The sequence below is a fragment of the Theobroma cacao genome, chromosome 8 (genome assembly GCF_053813885.1).
Source record: "Theobroma cacao isolate CCN51 chromosome 8, ASM5381388v1, whole genome shotgun sequence".
Classification (NCBI taxonomy): Eukaryota; Viridiplantae; Streptophyta; class Magnoliopsida; order Malvales; family Malvaceae; genus Theobroma; species Theobroma cacao.
The window spans coordinates 2,517,060-2,536,420 of NC_142646.1; the positions used below are offsets into that span (position 1 = coordinate 2,517,060).

The 19,361-nt window shown below is 38.5% G+C and overlaps 5 protein-coding genes across 7 annotated transcripts; 2 read left to right on the forward strand and 3 right to left on the reverse strand.

Moving 5' to 3' along the window:
- Window positions 1-342: 342 nt before the first annotated feature.
- LOC18591658 (Zinc-binding alcohol dehydrogenase family protein) lies at window positions 343-4,031 on the forward strand. Of its 2 annotated transcripts, none has more exons than XM_018125320.2 (10): window positions 343-530; window positions 637-773; window positions 874-920; window positions 1,212-1,537; window positions 2,002-2,084; window positions 2,171-2,246; window positions 2,503-2,567; window positions 2,907-3,002; window positions 3,273-3,437; window positions 3,737-4,031. In XM_018125320.2, exons 1-10 carry the CDS (start codon window positions 476-478, stop codon window positions 3,851-3,853), a joined length of 1,167 nt encoding a protein of 388 aa, XP_017980809.2. In that variant the 5' UTR covers window positions 343-475; the 3' UTR covers window positions 3,854-4,031. The 2 variants fall into 2 exon arrangements, with proteins under 2 accessions (XP_017980809.2, XP_088665334.1); XM_088809208.1 differs by having other exon boundaries at window positions 361-555.
- A 65-nt stretch (window positions 4,032-4,096) lies between these two features.
- Window positions 4,097-7,323, reverse strand: LOC18591659 (neutral ceramidase 2-like). Its single transcript, XM_088809207.1, has 9 exons — window positions 7,013-7,323; window positions 6,709-6,917; window positions 6,292-6,597; window positions 5,909-6,164; window positions 5,553-5,811; window positions 5,319-5,444; window positions 5,128-5,191; window positions 4,738-4,907; window positions 4,097-4,648 (listed from the first exon to the last, which is right to left on the reverse strand). The coding sequence occupies exons 1-9, from the start codon at window positions 7,321-7,323 to the stop codon at window positions 4,097-4,099; spliced, it is 2,253 nt and encodes a 750-aa protein (XP_088665333.1).
- Window positions 7,324-9,239: 1,916 nt separating this feature from the next.
- LOC18591660 (dehydrin COR47-like) lies at window positions 9,240-10,633 on the reverse strand. The gene is made up of 2 exons (XM_007017903.3): window positions 10,139-10,633; window positions 9,240-9,965 (listed from the first exon to the last, which is right to left on the reverse strand). The coding sequence occupies exons 1-2, from the start codon at window positions 10,409-10,411 to the stop codon at window positions 9,534-9,536; spliced, it is 705 nt and encodes a 234-aa protein (XP_007017965.3). The 5' UTR covers window positions 10,412-10,633; the 3' UTR covers window positions 9,240-9,533.
- A 2,295-nt stretch (window positions 10,634-12,928) lies between these two features.
- On the forward strand, window positions 12,929-15,459 carry LOC18591661 (uncharacterized). Of its 2 annotated transcripts, XM_007017905.3 has the most exons (3): window positions 12,929-13,075; window positions 13,164-13,323; window positions 14,759-15,459. In XM_007017905.3, the coding sequence occupies exons 2-3, from the start codon at window positions 13,211-13,213 to the stop codon at window positions 14,964-14,966; spliced, it is 321 nt and encodes a 106-aa protein (XP_007017967.2). In that variant the 5' UTR covers window positions 12,929-13,075; window positions 13,164-13,210; the 3' UTR covers window positions 14,967-15,459. The 2 variants fall into 2 exon arrangements, with proteins under 2 accessions (XP_007017967.2, XP_017981620.1); XM_018126131.2 differs by having other exon boundaries at window positions 12,938-13,323.
- A 152-nt stretch (window positions 15,460-15,611) lies between these two features.
- On the reverse strand, window positions 15,612-18,647 carry LOC18591662 (lysine histidine transporter-like 8). The gene is made up of 5 exons (XM_007017906.3): window positions 18,036-18,647; window positions 17,742-17,875; window positions 16,635-17,062; window positions 16,414-16,545; window positions 15,612-16,325 (listed from the first exon to the last, which is right to left on the reverse strand). The coding sequence occupies exons 1-5, from the start codon at window positions 18,416-18,418 to the stop codon at window positions 15,837-15,839; spliced, it is 1,566 nt and encodes a 521-aa protein (XP_007017968.3). The 5' UTR covers window positions 18,419-18,647; the 3' UTR covers window positions 15,612-15,836.
- Between the last annotated feature and the right edge of the window lie 714 nt (window positions 18,648-19,361).

The following is a 19,361-nucleotide window of genomic DNA, read 5'->3' on the forward strand; positions in this document are numbered from 1 at the left end:
ACAGTGCAATGTCACGATAGCATTGGAAAGAATCTTGGTCCAAAATCATGGGGAGCTGTTACCCTTGAGCAGGACCAGCCATGCCCTGGCCACGTTCATTTTTAACTGCAATCTTATCGTGGATCACATTTAATTTGTAGACTTGGTCACGTAATTCTCTCTTTCTGTTTTCCATGCAGCACAGTTAATCCATGAAAGCCAGGGAAAGAAAGGAGAAAGGTCAAGCAGAGAAGTCAACGACTGGACAAAGGAGTAATTGTTATGATGGTTAAGAGATAAAGGTCAAACAAGAAACTCGAAAAGGTCGGTGGTCCACACCAACTCAGCGTCTTTTATTCTATTCATTCAAGTCATAAAGCTTGGTATACACCGGAAATATTCAGGTGTCGCTTGGGCGAGCATTGTCCTGTATTAGCCTGGCACCACTGCTACCAACCACCAAAGACAGAGCTATCAGCTTTCCAATTTTGTGGCCATGGATAACGAGAAATTGTCAAGCAAAACCGCTGGGAAACCAATTCGGTGCAAAGGTAACTGTAAATGAACTCCCTCAAGGTTTGTTTTTCTTTTGTCTCTGTTTTTCTTCTCCTTGTTTTTTTGTTAGAGCATGAAACCACGTGTTGCTACTGCGTTTAGCTGCGGTTTCGCGCGAGCCAGGGGAGCCTCTAGTGATCGAGGAAATCATGGTGGCCCCTCCGAGTCCCTACGAAGTACGGATTCGGATAATCTGCACCTCTCTCTGTCACAGCGACATCATCTTTTGGAAACTGAAGGTGGTCTATCTGTCGATCCAGCTCTCTTGATCCGTAACTTATTCCCTTGAAATTTCGGCATTATTGTTGCTTACCTGACTTGTTGTCTCTGTTTGAAAAGGTGCCTCCTGCTTGTTTCCCCAGAATTCTGGGCCACGAGGCCGTCGGGTGAGATTGATTTCTTCGTTGACCTTTTTGGCTCTACGTAGTAAATTTCTTTTTCCGGCAATTATACAAGATGGGAAAATGAAGTTGCTTTTGACGTTCAGAAAGTGACGTCATCTCTGTTTTTCTCCTTTCTCTTTCTTAAAAAAAAAATCTCTTTATAATTTGGCAATTGGCGTCCTTCTTTTTCTTCATTTAAAACTCAAATGCATATAATTTCTATGATTTAAACCTGAATATAGCAAGGCAACAAGTTGTTTATGTTCAATTTACAAGTTGACATTGTGGTTGTAGGGTGGTGGAGAGTGTCGGTGAGAATGTAGACGAGGTAGCGGAAGGAGATGTTGTCATCCCAACGTTCCTGTCAGATTGTGGAGAATGTGCAGATTGCCGTTCAGAGAAGAGCAACTTATGTTCAAAATTCCCGTTTAGGGTCCACCCCTGGATGCCTAGATATGACGCCAGCAGATTCACTGATCTTAAGGGAGAGGCTTTATATCATTTTCTATTCGTTTCGAGTTTCAGCGAGTACACAGTAGTAGATATCACCCATGTAGTGAAGATTGATCCTGCAATCCCTCCAAACAGGGCATGCCTCTTTGGCTGTTGTGTATCTACAGGTAATGGGGTTTTGATTTTCATGTTATGGCATTTAAAATTTCAAAATTTACCTTGAATTCTGTATCTAAAAGTCTATGAACAACCTTCTGTTTGATGACTTCTAGTCAATTTTCTTTTAGCCATGAACTAAAGTGTGTTCAGAAAAGTTTCCATTTATCATGGTTTAATTCTTCTGGTGTTTGTTAATCAAGTTGGACTTGATTGGGCCATTGAGGTAGCTGCTTTTTGCATTGGACTTAATACTCATTGTTACTATATCTGAAATTACTATGGTCACTTGATTCTTAGTTTATTAACCCATGCGCAATGAGTTTCATAACTATTATACACATCTCTATCAGCAGTATCAACCATTGTGCTAGTGCATGATTTTTCCCAAGCACTGTGAAATTTACATAACCATTGGCAAAGTCTGATGATAGAAAGTACTGCTACTATATGGGCTAAATTTTTGGTTTTTAAGGGGTTGGTGCTGCTTGCAAAACGGCAAATGTTGAGGCAGGATCAACTGTTGCTATTTTTGGGCTGGGATCAATCGGATTAGCGGTATGATCTTGAAGAAAAGTTTCACCCTGTATCTGACATTTATATGTGTTAAGTTTGAAAGACTGACTCGCATTCTTGGTTCCTAGGTTGCAAAGGGAGCAAGACTATGTGGTGCAAAAAGAATTATAGGAGTGGATATAAACCCAGAGAAATTTGAAATTGGTGAGTAAATTTATGTCTCACACTTGTCATTGAATTTTCATTTTGTTGAAAGCTTGAAGTCATCTGAACCATAGCCAGAATCACCTTCTTATATGAGAAGCAATGATCCACCATGTGCCCAATTGAAAGCAGATTACTCTGTGATCAATACTTTTAGCTGTTGATTACTATTAAGTGCAAACAGTTCCATCTTACACGATTATGATGATATGTTTCGTGTGAATTTTACTTGACGTTTCCTTCATGTTTGGCGCAGGGAAAAATTTTGGAGTCACTGAGTTTATCAATTCAAAAGACTGTGGGAACAAATCTCTGAGCCAGGTCTTCCTTGCAGTCTATGTCTATGATATTATTTGTTGAAATTAATAGCTGTAAACATTGAATTCAAAACTTGTTATTTATGAAAGCATACCATGTATGTTTGGATGTCATCAAACCTATATACCATGAGGTTGATAGTAAGACATTTAAGACCATACAGCTTCTGAGCTTTGAGACGGATTAGTTGCCTTTTTGATAGCTTGATGAGCATCCTGTTATCTTTATGATGCTTTTTAACAACGAAGAATCTATATACATTATCTGTTGGCTTATCTTGACTAACTGATTAATTTGCTAAATTTCGGTTTTTGTTTTTCTTTCCTATCTAACTTTGAGCAGGTAATCATTGAGATGACCGAAGGAGGTGCTGATTATTGCTTTGAATGTGTTGGTTTGGGATCCTTGGTACAAGAAGCCTATGCAAGCTGCCGTAAGGTATCCTATCTCTCTCTCTCTCTCAAATATTCACACATTTAATCACTTACTAAAGCTTTACCCATAGTTTCTCGCTAGCTTACTTATATTTGGATGTCTTTGTCATTTGTGTGTTTTCTTTGTACAATTTGATATGTATTCTAGACATAAAGACTGTATGATCTGTTTATGTTTCTGTGTCTCTTACTAAGCAAAATACGATTCACTGCTAAATAATGCATGGGGATAACTTCATCATTTTTGTATCCTTGTCTCTGTGTGTAATTGAAGGGTTGGGGCAAGACGATTGTTGTGGGAGTGGACAAGCCAGGTGCACAGTTGAACTTCAGTTCTTTTGATGTCCTTCATTCTGGGAAAGTCCTCACTGGATCCTTATTTGGAGGAGTCAAAGCCAAATCCGACCTTCCAGTTCTGATAAAGCGTTACATGGACAAGGTAAATTTTTACAGTGATTACTTACTAGTTTATCTCCTTTCTGTACTCCCTTTCTTGCTTGTTCTATCTTTGCTTGTCCTAGCTTGATCATGAAGCCTGCCCTGTATTCTAAGCTTAATTTATACTTTCAGACTCATCAAGTGGCCTGCCATGCTATGTTAGTTGCTTTAATGGAAACCCTAACCCAACTCTTTTTCCGTGAATACATTTCATGTGAAAGATTCCCCTGCTAATCTTATGGAATGTCTAATGCGAATTGAGTCTATAGATGTGTGCTTAACTGCTTGTACATTTTCCAGGAATTGCAGCTGGACGAGTTTGTCACTCATGAGGTGAAATTTGAAGACATCAACAAAGCCTTTGAATTACTTATAGAAGGGAAGTGCATCCGCTGTGTGATATGGATGGATAAATGAGAAATTTCGTCTCACTTCACTTGGGCTAGATGCTTATGCTAATAACAGGGTTTGACTTGTTCATGTGCCCTGATATTGTGATCATTGTCTGATTTTTTTGTAAGATTGAGAACGATATGTTTGCTGGTTTTAATGTTCAAATAAATTACAGTCGTCTGGATTAAAAAATCTCAGAAAACGTATGTCAGTGGACAGCTTAGCATTATTTTCTGCTAAAGAAGATGCAGACCACACCGACGGCCTTCATGCCACTGCGAATGCTTTAGATGCGCCTGTAAAGTGTTCATTTGGATAGTCCCTGGTTTTCTTAGATGACCCAAAGTGCCTGAACCGATAAACACCGGAGGCAGCTTCCTCTGGCACTTCCCATTCAATGGTTGCTAAACCATACAAACTAGTATCTACTTTCCACTTGAAATACAAGCAAAAATCATCATCATCATACACTGGAATCCACCGCCCATCTTGAAGCATCTCCACTACAGCAAATGTGCCTTCTGTCAAGAGGTCATACCTCGGGTTAGCACTCCAAAATGTAGCACTTGGTTTATCTTTCTTCTTGAATGACCCGCCTTTCTGTTGCCCTACATCTTGCTGCATGTCTCCAAATCTTTTGCCAGGTGGCGGCGAGTCTCCTGTAGGGTCTAATAAGAGGCTGAGCTGAACAGAGGAAAGATCCGGTGGTAACAATCCTGTTCCCCCGAGCTTTTTTCCTGTAGCCATTGCTACTGCCAGTTTCTTAAACTCTTGGATATAAGCTGACAATGTATGAGGACCGTAGAGTGTTGAAGCAGCCTGCATATCTCATTGCATATAAGATATTGAATCGAAAGGAAGCCTCTTAAAATAGATTTCTCGTCTGATCTGCTTTGTATAGTCCATACCTCATACCGCTGCTGCTTGTACTCCTCGAAAGTTGCTACATACTGAGAATACGTGTTTGTAAGGCCTGCTATTACAACATGGGTGTCATCATCAAATTCTCCATTTCCATTTCTTATCAACGTCTCTTTGACTGCTTCTCTCAGTCGCCGACCAGCCATTGTCGTGAACTCTGCAAAACTCCAAGTTTTTTGAATGTGATTAATGAAGAAAACTTAATACTACGTATTAGGTTGACTGTGCAGCATTGTGTGACTGATTTTTTCCAAAAACTTTCCTATAAAGAGAAGCATTTAACTGAGGCAATTGAGTTATTTGGTTATGTCACTGCAAGCGCTGAAACTTCAGTCACAGAAAGATAAAAGTGAAGGATCAGGTAAGAGAAAGCAAACCTCCAGGCACAGATAGGATAACAAAATTTCCCAACCTCAGCATTTGAATGGGAAGAATAGCGGGCTGCAGAAATTTGGACAGAAAGCAGTGATGTGAGACAGTTTAGAGGAAGTCAGAGTTTCCTTGCTCCTTTTCTTTTTGTGATGTAAGCTCAATTGGACTGGATGCATCAACAAAAAGATGGTCTTACCGCCCAGGCATAAGGTCGAAACATTTCGCCTGTGCTTAGCAAAACGGCTTTGGGCTTTTGGCAGTCCACCTGATATTGGCTGGGCTCCTTCAACAAATCCCTTAATTGTTTCCACAGCTCGTTGATCTGCAGAAGAGAAACATCAGATTCGGAATCTCAGGTATTGAAACACAAATACGCAAGAGATCCAAGATAGCAAGTGACAGCCCGATTTGATAGGTTGTAAGTGCTAACCTCTGTGTCGCTCTGTTGAAAACCAAAGGCTCCAGGCCCATCTGTAGTTCCAGCTGCAAAACCCGGCCCAAGGGCTGCTGGACAAGTCTTTACTACAGTGTTTTCATCCAACGCCACTTCGATGTTGGTGAAGTTTAGATACGCATGGCGATAATCAATTTTTCCACTCAATTGGTTAGTAGCAGAAGTGAATAGCTCCACGGCCTTTTGAAATTGCCTCTCTCCAATGATCTTGGTGCTCAATATTTCATCTGGGTACCTGTCATACAAAGTTAAATTTTCTGTCAATCAAGCCCAAGTAATTCAAAACAATCGAATAAATCAGCCATTCCAGCAAGTGGTGCAGGTGTAACTACCCAGGGCCACGGCCCACGCAAAGCTGGTCATTGCCATTGCAAGAGGAGCGATTGAAATCACAAGGCTTCCCAGTGTCTGTGCAAAATGCTCCTAGCACATTCGGGGTCACATCTCCAACATTTGATTGGCAGAATGCTCCCACAAATCCGGACCCATCGTTCTTCCTTACCTTGAAGCCTTCGCTTGTTGCTTTCCCACAGGGTTTTCCTCCGGTGGCCTTGATCGTTTGGGCTTTCTTTATTAGTTTGCTGATGTCTATCTCTCACAAGAATATATTGTAAATTCATAATCAGTAATCAGTGCGAGTAATTTCAGTTTGCTTTACATTGTTACGTTCTTTTTTTGTTCATTGTTTGAAAAAGGCAGTCAGAGATATGCCTACCGGGAGAGGCAGAAGACCTGGTGATTGGAGTAGAGAGGGATTTGTTGCCAAAAGAGAACCAGTCTTCGAAGAACCTGGCAGCAGCGCCCTTGTTGTCTCCACTGATGAGCTTGTTGCCTCGGCTCATGGACGTTCCATGCGTGGCGAAACAGCTGAACGCACCTATGCTGTTCTTGCTCTCAATATCCAGAAACTTCAAAAGGGTCATTGTTGTATCGACGTTGCTGGGGTATCTAGCCCTCTCTTCTGGTGGATTGAACAGGTATGCACTTGGGCTCCTGTTTATCCCCGCATTCTCCACGTCCCCTAAAACAATATATATGTCACGAAATATAATTGCTCAGAAAGAGCTACAAGGATGCTCGTGCCTTCATGGAAAAGGAAATTAAGCATTTCAAAGTCAGAAAAAAACCTTACCTGAGTTCAAGAAGATCGAGCCAGGTTTGAGGTTGGTGTGAGCCTGAATGATGCTCTGCTCGATTGCCGTTACAATTGCATCGAATGATTGTTTGATAAACCCTAGAGAAGTAACAGAGTAAACCACGTACTGCAAGTAACCAGCAGGCCCAGCGTGAGTATGAGTGCCACTGATCGCCAAATTTTCTTGTGTATACAAATCTCCAAACCTTCAAAAAATAAACTTTTCATGCACATTAATCAAAGGGTGATATCTCAAGGTTTCGGAAGTTACATAATTTATCTTGCATGGCTTTGGGTTTACCTTTCTTGGAGCCTCTCAAGCACTTTTATAGTGACAAGCTGTGATGCCATGCCTGCATCAAGATTAACAAAAGCAAACCTTGCTCCTTGTGAACTTTCAGCAACGACGAAAGTTCTCGCTCTCAGTCTGAAATGGATACCGGCAGTGCTCTGCTCCATGTTAGCATAGCCCATCATGTTAACCCCAGCGGCAGGACCCGTCATATCGTAGCTCCCAACACCAATCAAGTACTCGCCATCAACTTCTTTTATCAAGGCAAAAGCAGTACAAAGAGCAACAAAAGGCGATAGCAAATGTAGGTGTTTACGCATTTTGCTAAGAGTCTGTTTCAAACTAGTTGATCCCATCAACCATGAAGCTATATATATATAAAGCTAGCTAGCTTTCAATTCGAGTTTCTTGGATTTTCTGGCAAATGTTTCCTAGTATTTAGTGAACGGATTCGATTCATATAGAACATGAAAAAGAGGGATCATCAGCTTGTTCCTTTGTCTATTTGCCTGAGGGGTTTGAAAATTGGAGTTGGCACAAGAGCATCATTCCTTGGGTTGTTCAGCTGAGGGAGACTGACAAGGTGTGAGCTTGTCTATTGCTAAATGTATTCTGATGCTACTGCGGCCGAGTCGGTGATCTCTTGTTCGTGGGAGATCAGTTTAACAATTTTTTCATATACAACTTTCAAGTAAATAAATATTCTTTTACTAGAGTTTTAAAAAATAAAAGTTCACAAAAAATACAAGCTAAAAAATTCTCCCAACTCACAAGTTGAACTTATATTTTTAATAAGAAATAAATTATTAAAATGATCAAATTTGAAGATGACAACATATATACTTAATTGGCAGTAAATTAGCTGATGGATATACAGAATTTCTGTTTTGAAAGACAATACAATTTTATTAGAATTTCCCAAAAAAAAAAAAGAGAGAATTTAAATTCTTTAAACCGTAGCTTGAAAGAACAAAAATGACAAACATCGGAAGAACAAAGTATTACTAAAAAGAAAACAAGAAAATTTTCTAATATGAGAAATTGCTATTGTCAACTCATCAGTAATAAAACCATGCATTTGCGCCTTTCAATATGACTCAAGATGTGTTTCAACCGCGTACGCAATTAACTTAATAAGATCCCATTATTTGAAAGAAAAACTAGAGTATTAATTGTGTGTTGGACTGTGACATGCATTGGATGGATAGAAAAGATATATGAAAACGATTATTTTGTAATTACTTACCTTGGTCAATTAATAGAAAACAATATCAAAGCATACATACCAGTTATTTCATGTATAATAACAACTTAAAAAGAAGCACAAGAGTAAACCGCTTGTTTTGTAAATTAATTGGTTAAAAAGGGAAAGAGAGACAGAAGTTAAACTTCATATGCATGTTAATTTCAAAGGTAATTTTAAAGTACTGCTATTTCCGTTTGGTCTGAGATATTATCCAGCATGATCGTGGTGGTCCTTAACTTCAAATGAAAACCTTTAACATTTCAGCCGAAGGAAACCGAAAGGAAAAAAGAAAAGCGAATGCACCACTTTTGTTTGAAATTAATGCCTTTTACACTATGCAGACTCCTTGCCCTCATCCATTAGAAAACGAAACCACCAAAAAGGAAAGTGTAATGTTGAAGTTAAAACATTATATCTGTTCAACTAGGTTAATTTGTAATCCAAAGGGTTGGTCCAAATAATGAGAGGAGGTGATGATGACGCTCCCATACCTGCTTGTCTGCTGATTACTTCTTTTATTATTTTAAAATTATTTTTAATAATGTCGTGAAAGTAATAGTAAGAATCCCATTTCATCTTATAATTTATTTGGCCTATTAACTAATTAGGGAAGCACAAAGTTGTTAAATTCGTCATAAGAATTGTCAACCTTTACTCCTTGGACTATAGTTTTTGTGTCTACATATGTAATCAAGTGCTATACATCTGCCAATGTCGCACTCAATGCACCAAGAATGTGATGACTAATTTCGTGGAATTTTTTGCTTTGGACAGAACCAAAACTTCAATAATACACCATTTCAAGATCTTCGCCCTTCACTATGCACTGATCCCCCAAGTGTCTCTCTCATTCATTGGATGTCATGCACAGATGTGATATTATGAACTTATCGGAATGCTCATGTTTATCCAAATTCTACATTACCTTTCAGAAAAAGTAGAGGAAAGTGGGTGCGGCGTGGGACTAGAAATGATCACGAAGACAGAACATACACAAGAACAGAAGAAAATAATACATTAATACTGTTGAAATCACAAAAATAGGAAAGGAAGGAAATAACATATCCTTTCTCACATATCATGAAATACTGGTACTAAGTATATGATTAAAAACCCTTAAATAAACAAACTTTCATATTTTTTTTTTTTTGTTATGGCAAACTTACAATCAAAGCAGGAGGAAAGAGAACTTATATGAAATATACAAACCCAAAAAAGAACAGACATTTTCAACAAATAACCACACAACCATCAGCATTTACTTGGAAGAAACAGATTGACTTCTTAATGGGAAGCACTCTCCTTTTCTTTCTCTTTCTCTTCCTCTGTCTTGGAGTGGTAACCAGGAAGCTTCTCCTTGATTTTCTCCAAAATTCCCTTCTTTTCCTTTGCCTCGGCGCCTTCATGGGGCTCAGCGGCGACACACTCAGCTGGGGGTGGAGGAGGAGGAGGGGGGACCTCTTCAGCTTTCTTGTACTGTCCAGGGAGTTTCTCTTTGATCTTCTCAAGGAAACCTTTCTTTTCTGGCTCTGCTTGGACTACTGGCTCATCACACTTTTCCACTGGGACTGAGGTGTCCTCGTGCTTCATCTCCTCTTCTTTCTTTTCTCCTTCCAACTTCTCCTCGATCTTTTCTTTCAGTCCTTTCTTCTCCTTCTTTTCCTTCTTCTTCTTCTTCTTCTTCTCTTCTCCTTCACCTTCCTCCTCGTCGCTGGACTGCACATTCAGAAAACAGATTGCATATTCCGAGATCAGTCTCGATAAATCTCATGATCAAGGGATACTAAATATATAGTGATTAATTAAAACTGTAAGATAAAAATGGAAATTTTCTCCACCCAGTTAACTCTTTGTACTGTTTTAACATAAAAGATTATCAAAGTACTTACAGAGCTAGAGCTGCTATCCGATCGGTGAAGCTTCTCCAGGAGACTGTGTTTCTTCTCCTCTCCTGCTTCCTTCTTGTGCTCCTCCTCTACCTTTGTCTCTTCTATCTTAACCTTCTCATCAAATTCGGTGGCGATCACCACCTCCTCTTGGGGCTTCTTCTCCTCTTTCTTCCCCAAGAAATCGAACAACCCTCGGTCCTTGGTCTCTACAGCTCCCTCGCCAGCAACGTTGCTCTCGCACTCAGGGGCTTTGCTGTGATGCTCCTCAGCCATTTTTGATAAAACTATTCAACCAGCACTAAAACAGATCTATGATCAAAGCTCAGTGTATTTGAACAGGACGCAAACGAGATGAAAAAGGTTCCTGGATCACTTCACTTAGAGAGTAGGAAACGGATTGATGGATTTTGAGCAATCAGAGAAACTGGGTTTTTATAGCATCCAAAGCATCATTCACTACGCGCAACTGACGCGATTAAGAAAAGAAAAAAAAAAATCATCAACGGAAGCTATGGGTTAGCCAATCGAACGCCATTCCTGTAACCGACTTGTGCATTAAACAAAAGGATAAAAATTCTTAAACAATATACTCTCTCGGGATAATTAATCGAAACGTACTCGCCTTATCTATCCGACATCTGTCTTTCATGCATAGGTGCCAACTAATGACAGCAAGTGTAGTCGTGCTTTATGAGCTAGCGCTTGTGGAAAGTAACAGTCAAAAGGCCGAAAAGAAGAAAAGTAGAGAAAAAGAGAGAGAGATACACTCTGGACTGGGCTAGTCATGCGAGCATGCTACCATTCGAATCTATGACACGTGGAAGAAGAACATGGATGAGTTGTCCCTGGTGGGACCCGGAATTGTCGGTCGTGGAAAGGTCGGTGTAGGGGCCCAGGCAAGAGGCAGATGTGGGCCACATGGCAATTTGCGTCGTTGAAGGAAGGAGGCTTCGAGATTTGCGACTGTTAGGTTCGAGGGAGGGGCCCAGTGAATAGTGGGCTTGAGCTCACTTTAATACCAAATTTATTTATTTGGGATGTCGTGGCTTTCCAGAGATTACGTTTCTTAGGCGGAGCCTGTGGGGACAAGTTGGCGGTTTGGGATTTACCCACTCAACCCAATATAATATTTTGATAATGCCACTTGCACGTGTTAGTGCACGTGACGGGTTCTAAATTGCTTGCAATTTCCCGAACGTCGGAAGGAAAACGACGTCGGTACAAGCCATTATAGGAACAGCATGCAAATTAATTAAAAATTATCAATGATAAATTTTTGGATAAGGGAGACTCAAGGTGACAAAATTTTGACGAAAACGCCTATTAAGAGAATATTTATTTATTTATATTCTGTACTTTTTAAATTGAAACACATATCATATATTGAAATTTTATTTTTAAAATTCGATTATTGAATATTATATAGTATAAAACATTTTTAAATTTAATTATAAATAATATATTTATATTTATTAATATGATTGAGAATTATGTGGCATAGATTGAAAATATGGGTTTCTTTGTAATTCAAATTCTAAATATGCTCTATAATATTATATTTTTAAATAAAATATCATTTTTCATATTAATTATTAACTAAAAGTAAAAAGTATTAGACATGTCAAGACAAAAGGTGCTTTTTTTTTTCTTTTGTACAATTTTTTGTCGAATAAACCTTGAAGGTTAAAACTAAAAGTAATTTTTTATTTTTTAACTAAAAAATAACTAAATAGAAAATAAATTTTTAATAATTAAAGAAGATAAATTTAATATAATCTTGAATAAATTATATCCGTTATTGCGTATGAAATATTACACTTCTGATAAATACAATATAATAGATTAATTCGTATATTTATTTTTATTAATATTGTATCTTATAATACTCATTGTGTATTATAAGATACTGAGAATTATAATCTTTTTAGTTATATTAAGTTGGATCTTGTTATGAGATTAGAGAAGTAAATAGGTAAGGTACTTATTATTTTGAAAGTATTCAGCCTGAAACCATTTCGCTATTAAAATATCAAAATTTTATTAAAATTCACATAAATTTGCAAAATATTATCAAAAACCATATCATATTAATAAAAATTTATCTATTAATTATCTTAATCTGTTAAATGTAAATTTAACAAACACTTGAAGTGGTTCCCATTTACTTGTAATAAGATTTTACATATTTAAGTTTGTTACAACATAATTCAATTAATATAAATTAATATTACATTTATTAATTTATGAAAGGTAGATTAGTTGATATGATAAATATTGTCTTAAAATACAGAGGACAAAGGTTCAAATTCTACAAAATTTAAAATTTTTGTAACATTATATATAATTGGATTTGGGTTTAAGGTATCTTAAAAGTGATCCAAACCTACCCAAATTCATGTTAAATTTTAAAAACCTTACATTAATTTGTCCTATAACCTTATTTATGGTATTATAATCTTATGTTTTCGAGTTGGATAGTGACGGATATCCATATAACAATAATCCATTTTAAGGTTAAAAGGTAAGGAGTGGCATTGAAAGGTTTCTGCCCATCAGGCACACAGTTAACTTGTAAAAGGCCCATTTATTCGGCTTGGTTACTTTTGGCGTCAACTGTAGCCAATCACTAGCCTAGTTTGGGTTGATGGCCCGTCCTGGATGAGATCAGCTAGTGGCTTATGCTTTCAAATTCTATATTCTTCTTATTCGGATTACAGTCCGGCCCATACCAAATACAAGCCCAACTAAGTTTAGCAGTTAGATGGAATACCAGTCAAACCCGGCGGCTCCATTTTTTTTCGCAAAAATTCATTAGTATTTTCATTTCTACAGGAATGGGAAGGAAAAGAAGAGAAGGCGAATAAAAAAAAGAGAGAAGATCAGGAGTGAGAGGGGGTCTACGCAACGCAACGAACCAAGGCCAACTCGAATCGAATAGTGATGCTCTCCCTTCCCTTTTTTCTAGCTCCAATTCGTATCTTGCTCTGCAAATTTTCAATTTTTAACGATTTTTTGACCTCTGAAGCCAAACAAAGCAGAAAGGCGAGAGGCAGGGAAAGGAGGAGGGAAGCGATGATAACGCGATCGAATTTAGCAGAGCAATTGAGAGAGTATCAGATTCGATCTAAGCACGATTGGGCCTCCGTTTCGTTTTTCTCATCAACGTCTAATTTCCCATCTTCTAGGTAAGCTTAATTCCTTAATTTGCCTTCTAATTTTGCTTTTTTCTGTATTTTATTATCAAAATTTTGCTGTTTCGAAATGAAAGGTTGAAAGTTTGTCTTTTTTTCTTTTCTTCTGGTTTTCATTAGATAACGAGATCGTCGTGCTCAACGAGCTGTTTCTGAAATGTTGTTCATTTGAGCTTCGATCGAAGCGTTACGGATTTATTTAGATAAGCTAGGGTTTTATAGGATAATTACGTTCAAAAGATCAGCTGTAGCTTCTCGATTATGATATCCTTTTGAATTTCTTTTGAAAAATTTTGTTTCTTTATTGAATTTATTTTCTCAATCTATTGATGCATGTAGTAAAAAACTGAAAATTGAAAAAAAAAAAAAAAAAGAGCTTGAAAGGTTCTCGTTGTAATTAAATTATCGGTTTGAAAATATATTGAAATTTTAGGTAGTCAAGAAAACCGAAATTGATTCTGGAGTATCGATAAGCTGCTATTGAATCCTTATGATGTGCTGTAGAACCTTAAAAAGGAAAGAAGAAGAATGTTTGAAATTGTTTATTCAGCTTAATTTTCATCATAACTAGAAATTGGTTGGCTGAAAGAAGCCTGCCACTGGGGGGTGGGGGAAAAAGAAGAAAATTCTTGTGGTGGTTGTTTCATGTAGTTTATTTGTGGGAGTTTGTTGTAGTAATGAGTATGGTTATTAGTTAATACTGCATCAAGAAATTCAATTTTGTTTTTATACTGCAAGTATCTTGCTAAGCCTTGCTTTTCAACTTGTATGGTTTGCTATATTTATATTTTTAATTGACTGAATTAGGTGGTTGATGTGTAACTAACTGTATGGTGGTAGGAGATGCGGAAATGAGGCAATATACACGTGTGTTTACTGATGTTGCCTAGCCATCTTGCCATTCACTCAGCTGTTATGATTGTGTATCATGTGTATCTCAAGTTTTTTTCCGTAGCTTTTATGAAGTATCTATAACAGCAGAAAGCTTGCCACTCTGCTGAGAATTGGTGCTTTATGGAATTATTTGGTTTTCCTCAGATTATGGGGGCTTAGGCTAGGTGTCCTTATGCTAGCTAAGACTGTGAACTCTTGGTGCCAGAAGTTGAAAATAATAAACTGTTGCCTTTGGATCTGTGCTTTGTAACATGTGTACTGAGACTTTTGTGTTACTTATGCATGGAAAATATTCATGGCTTTGATATGTTTGTACTTTGTCCTCGTTCCAGCAAGTGTTGACATGTTTCTAAGGTTATCATTTAGATTAGTAAATTTTATGAGGGATGAGATTTCAAATTTTTGTTGGAGAGTAATACTTAGCTGTGAAGTTTATTGGGATCTGTTAATTTAGCCTTCATTTCGCTATTTGTTCTTCGCTGTCTCTGGATAAGACCAATTCTAATAGTTGTGCTTTATTGTTTCGTGGGTGCAGGGTGGATGTTGTGGTCTTCGTTATATGGGAACTCATTATTTTAGCTTTCCTGGTTTTTTCAGCTGTTTCTTTATATTTTAGGCATATGCAACTTGGCTTTATCCTAGTATGCATCACAATGTTATTGCTTCTCTGCATGAAAATCACAAAGCAAGTGAGATTGGCTAGGAAAAAGAAAAGAAGGATGCTTCTTCCATTATCTATGTAGGACTACATGAAGCTTGGATTTGTTTAAATGGGACCAACTTTGTCTTGTAAATTTGAGATTTATTGATCATTGCATTTGGCCCACGCTTGCTCTGGTCTATTGGAATATGTAATTGTGCCTGAAGCGAGCTGATGAGGAATATGATTTGATATGATCACCCCAAAAATTGGTGAACCACGGTGAGGCTAAAGATTTGAGATGGAAAGTTGTGATGTTCTAATTGAACTGGGAGCAGTTAGTTTTAAGGTATGGTGTCACTCTCACTACCTTTGTGCCATATGCATGGCTCTGAGAAACTATATTGGAATGATAATCCTGGTGGGAATGTAGTGAACAATATTTTCTTTATTTTGTAATTTGTTTAGACATGTTTGTAGTTTATAACACATCAGAGGATGATAATGGGTGCTGTGAGTGATTGAAACATTTTGCATGTATGATGTGTTGGTACAATTGTTTTGCGACCAATCAAAACTATACATGATTTACAGTATTCCAGTTGATAGAAGGGTTAAGTTCGTCCAGAATTTCGCATATTTGGTTGTACTACATTGGATCTGTCTATTTAAGGCGTAAAGTTCAGAGTCCACAGATTATCAAAAACTCATTAACGAGATTATGCTACTAAGTTTTAGCAAACAGGCATGTTAATAAGGTGATTTCATTTATGTAAATATAAGTACAGGAGGTTTGATATGTATATATTTATAAACCAAGACCCAAGCCAGTGCACAGGGATTATAGAACCATTCAAAGATGTTGCACATGTTTGATATGGTGGCTCTTTCACTGCGTGGGCATTGGGTTGAGGAGATCCAAGGCTTGTTGATCAGCTTCGATTCGCGACATTTCTAATCGTGCAGCTGTCGCTCACTGGGGTTTAAAGAAGCGAAGTTGTATTCCCTTGGTCACTATGCCCCATATTGCTCCAGTGGTCACCAGGACACTGAGGACCATCCCTAACACTCCCAAAGCCCAGTTGAGGCACCAAGATGGACTAAATATCTGAGGTTTCTTGATTATCAACCACATGAGACAAGGATATGCCAGGGTGATCGGTAATGCGATCCCTCCAATCAGTCCCGCCAAGCTTGGCAAGAATGGTAGCGCCACCGCAATAAAGAATGCCAGGCATCCAAAGAAAACTCTGATCCCCGTGCGCAACCACCTTGGACATGGCCTTCTCCATTTGCTTGTATACCTGAACTCCAAATTGTCGAACACTGGCATAGCGTATATTTGGAATGAGCTGAGGCTGTTAATTACAACGAGTAGGCTTGCTAGCCCCAGAAGCAGCTTTGATGTGTCGAGTTTGTGGTAATTGTACAAAGCACTGAGGATCCATCCATTTTCAGACATCTGAGAATACACCACAATGGCACAAATGTATTAGCCACAATGAGTTTATGGGCATGGCCCCAGTTTACCCAAGTTTTTCATTTCTTACCAAGTTTCCGTAAGCCCAAAAGCCAGCGATTGCAAGGGGAAACAAGCAGGTTGCAACAATCAAGTAAGCCAACTTAACTCCTCTCCACATCGGTATACGGGAAGGGTGCTTTCCACTGGAAGGCATTGTCGCCTGTGCCGAGAGAAAAAAGATTAGAAAAAGCATCTTTGGATTACAATCAAGGGAGACGCTATCAATTCATCTGAATCTGTTTGCCTTACCTGTATCTCCAGCACGAGATTGTGGCCTCGAAAAGCAAAGGCAATTATTCCAAGTGCATTAAAAATACCGAAAGGCCTGGCCACTTCCGAGTTTGCCGCAGGCGGGTCATAGGACACGCCCTCTGGCCTACCTTGGGTAATAGACACGATCCATATCAAACTGCAATAGCTGATGGCGGTGATTGCCCCGACCAGGGAAACTCCAGCTATAGAGTTCAGGTTGGGAAGTTGGGCCAGGAGAATGGCTAAGCAAGTGAACACCACGTACCACTCTACGACAGAGAGATGTTTCACGCTGCATGTGTTCCCACACACGATCTGGAAGAATATCTTCATGGTCCCACCTCCGATCATGATCAGGGTCACACAGGTACCCCCTGATAAATACATGATGGGGAAAAGAGCCAGCAGTTTCCCTAGTGTTTCTCCTGAAAAGCACCATGCTTTCCTTAATTAGTCCAAGATTCAAATTGGACTTTTCAAAAGGAAGGATATTAATTTCCCATGCACAAATTTTGCCATTTGCATGCACTGGTCGACGCTTAATTATGCTATTTAATTCATTATCTCGAGCAAAAAGCATGGACACTGTGATCAAGTTGTCTCCTTAGTTTAGTCAAATCATCTCATGTGAAAAAAGATTTGATTAGAGTTCCACTTTGGGGTTTCACCTTTTTTTAAAGTCTTAAATCAGATCAAACAAGACTTTTTGTTAGATTTAGATTAAACTTATACTGTAAAAGATTAAGATCACCATTTTAATTCCTCTAACAGACTTTTCCTTCCATGGGCACTTTCAATCTTTAAAGTTTGCTAAATTATGTGAAGCAAGCAAAACATAAGGGAAACATGACATGATTAGAAATAAAGAATTTGTCCAATCAATACATGCATGTATTTAGAAAACAGTGTATAACGTAGTAAAACTGATCACGATTAAACCTTTGATCTCTAGGCTCACTGGTGATATTCCGAAGTCATAGAATATATTGAACTGAGGGTCTGAAAATAATAATGAGTTGGTCAAGCTCTCATGGAATTTAATTCCCCAAAATTCTACAGTTAGCCTATCCGTCAAGGTTTACATGAGTCTCGGTCAGTTCTTACCGAAAGCTGCCATGGAAAGTCGGAGATATCGGCTGTACCGCATCCCAGATTCTGATTCATGCAGCTGAATCAGTAACCATAGGGTGTATAACTGCCAAATAAAAGCCAGTGATAGACATATAACACCCCAGACCCTGCAATAAGTTGCATATGTGGTTGTTTAATTTTCATTAGAACTTAGAAGTCTCCGGTCCGCAAGGGAAATTCATTGAAATATAAAGGGTTTTGGCGGCTTTTCCTGCTTTTTTTTTTTTTTTTTTGGTTTTAAGGTGAGTAGAGAGTTTGGCTACTTACCAACCAAGAGTGGTGAAAGCTAGCGGAAGAACAAGTGCTTGAAATCCTATTCCTGAACTCAGAGTGTGAAATGCTGAGTAGTATGCGTTACCATTCCTCGACTCAGTAATGGGAAGCCAAGCTTCCTGTGGATCAAGCTTGGTGAATTGTCCAACTTCTTCCAAGTACCCTTGCATGCTTGCAATTGCCTTTTTCATGGGGCTAGCTACAGGCGTCATCAGACGTGTAACAAAGGGACTCTTGGGGGTTTTTGGGGCTGAATCAAGCAGAGGCGACCGAGTCATTGAAGGGCAATTGAGTTGAAGTGGAGGTGCGGAGATGACCAACGTTTCCAACCCTGGTCTCGTTGCTGGGCCCGAGTGTACATCCACCAGCTCACCCATCTCTACTAAGTTATATGCTCTCTCTCTCTCTCTCTCACTAATTTCTCTCTTCTTTAAGGATTATAGAGGTTGCTATACTTTGTAAAATGGTAAGTGATCAAACAAAGTTTTGATGAGGGGTTTGGTACATTAAGCTCTCTTTTCAGCAGAGCTTGTTCCTCTAAATATAAGTGAACAATCCAGGGAGAGAATCTGATCCTCTGTGATTGGATGTGCATTCAAATAATTGTTGTTTGTGTGCAGCATGCTTTTAAAGTATAATTGACGTCATGGTGGTTGTGGATGCTGAGTAGGTAAAAATACGGAACCCAACAGGGGTCAATAGTGGGGGATCAGTGTGATAAAGAGAAAGCTTTGACAGACCTCGGTTGGCTGCCCTTATTTTTCATCTAAAAAGATCACCCACCAGTAAGTGTTCGGAAACTTTTTTTTTTTTTTCTGTCTGTTTTTGGACCTTTGACGGCAGCCGCCATGCCTATGTCAGCCACATTATATCAGCTTCGTTTCCATCATCATTTCGTTTATGTACTTGAGTTACATCAATCTAATTGTGGTCACAATTTCAAGAAACGAAAATGAAACAATTCATTCAGCGAAAGAACATGGAATATTTCACCTTATTTGATGGGTGTAGTGATGCTATGCAGTCTACAAACCAGCTGATATTTATAAAGTTTAGAAAATGTTTTGTGATTTATTGAGCATTGTTGTACAGTTATGACTGATAATTGTCTGAAATGTGAATTTGTTCATTTCAAACTTACTTTTTTAACTGCAATTCACGTGAATCGGTCTTGGAACGATGTTGATTCATGGGATTGACTAAATTAGGTTTAAACCAACAGGGCCGGATAAAAAAAAGTTGAGATACCAACAATTTTAAGCAGCTCAAAACGCTACATATTCCCATTGCAACCTTTGCCGCAATACCCCAAAGGCTAGT

Bases quoted from the DNA above. Each gene is read 5' to 3' on its own strand.
- LOC18591661 (XM_018126131.2), top strand. From the start codon at position 13,079: ATGCTCTCCCTTCCCTTTTTTCTAGCTCCAATTCGTATCTTGCTCTGC. The intron at 13,324-14,758 runs GTAAGCTTAATT...TCGTGGGTGCAG, and splicing joins TCTAATTTCCCATCTTCTAG to GGTGGATGTTGTGGTCTTCG.
- LOC18591658 (XM_018125320.2), top strand. From the start codon at position 476: ATGGATAACGAGAAATTGTCAAGCAAAACCGCTGGGAAACCAATTCGG. The intron at 921-1,211 runs GTGAGATTGATT...TTGTGGTTGTAG, and splicing joins CTGGGCCACGAGGCCGTCGG to GGTGGTGGAGAGTGTCGGTG. The intron at 3,003-3,272 runs GTATCCTATCTC...GTGTAATTGAAG, and splicing joins CCTATGCAAGCTGCCGTAAG to GGTTGGGGCAAGACGATTGT.
- LOC18591659 (XM_088809207.1), bottom strand. From the start codon at position 7,323: ATGCGTAAACACCTACATTTGCTATCGCCTTTTGTTGCTCTTTGTACT. The intron at 6,918-7,012 runs GTAAACCCAAAG...TATTTTTTGAAG, and splicing joins CTTGAGAGGCTCCAAGAAAG to GTTTGGAGATTTGTATACAC. The intron at 5,445-5,552 runs GTTAGCACTTAC...TCTCTTCTGCAG, and splicing joins TTCAACAGAGCGACACAGAG to ATCAACGAGCTGTGGAAACA.
- LOC18591662 (XM_007017906.3), bottom strand. From the start codon at position 18,418: ATGGGTGAGCTGGTGGATGTACACTCGGGCCCAGCAACGAGACCAGGG. The intron at 16,546-16,634 runs GTAAGGCAAACA...CTCTCGGCACAG, and splicing joins ATCTCGTGCTGGAGATACAG to GCGACAATGCCTTCCAGTGG. The intron at 16,326-16,413 runs GTAAGAAATGAA...GTGTATTCTCAG, and splicing joins TTTGGGCTTACGGAAACTTG to ATGTCTGAAAATGGATGGAT.
- LOC18591660 (XM_007017903.3), bottom strand. From the start codon at position 10,411: ATGGCTGAGGAGCATCACAGCAAAGCCCCTGAGTGCGAGAGCAACGTT. The intron at 9,966-10,138 runs GTAAGTACTTTG...CTGAATGTGCAG, and splicing joins CGGATAGCAGCTCTAGCTCT to TCCAGCGACGAGGAGGAAGG.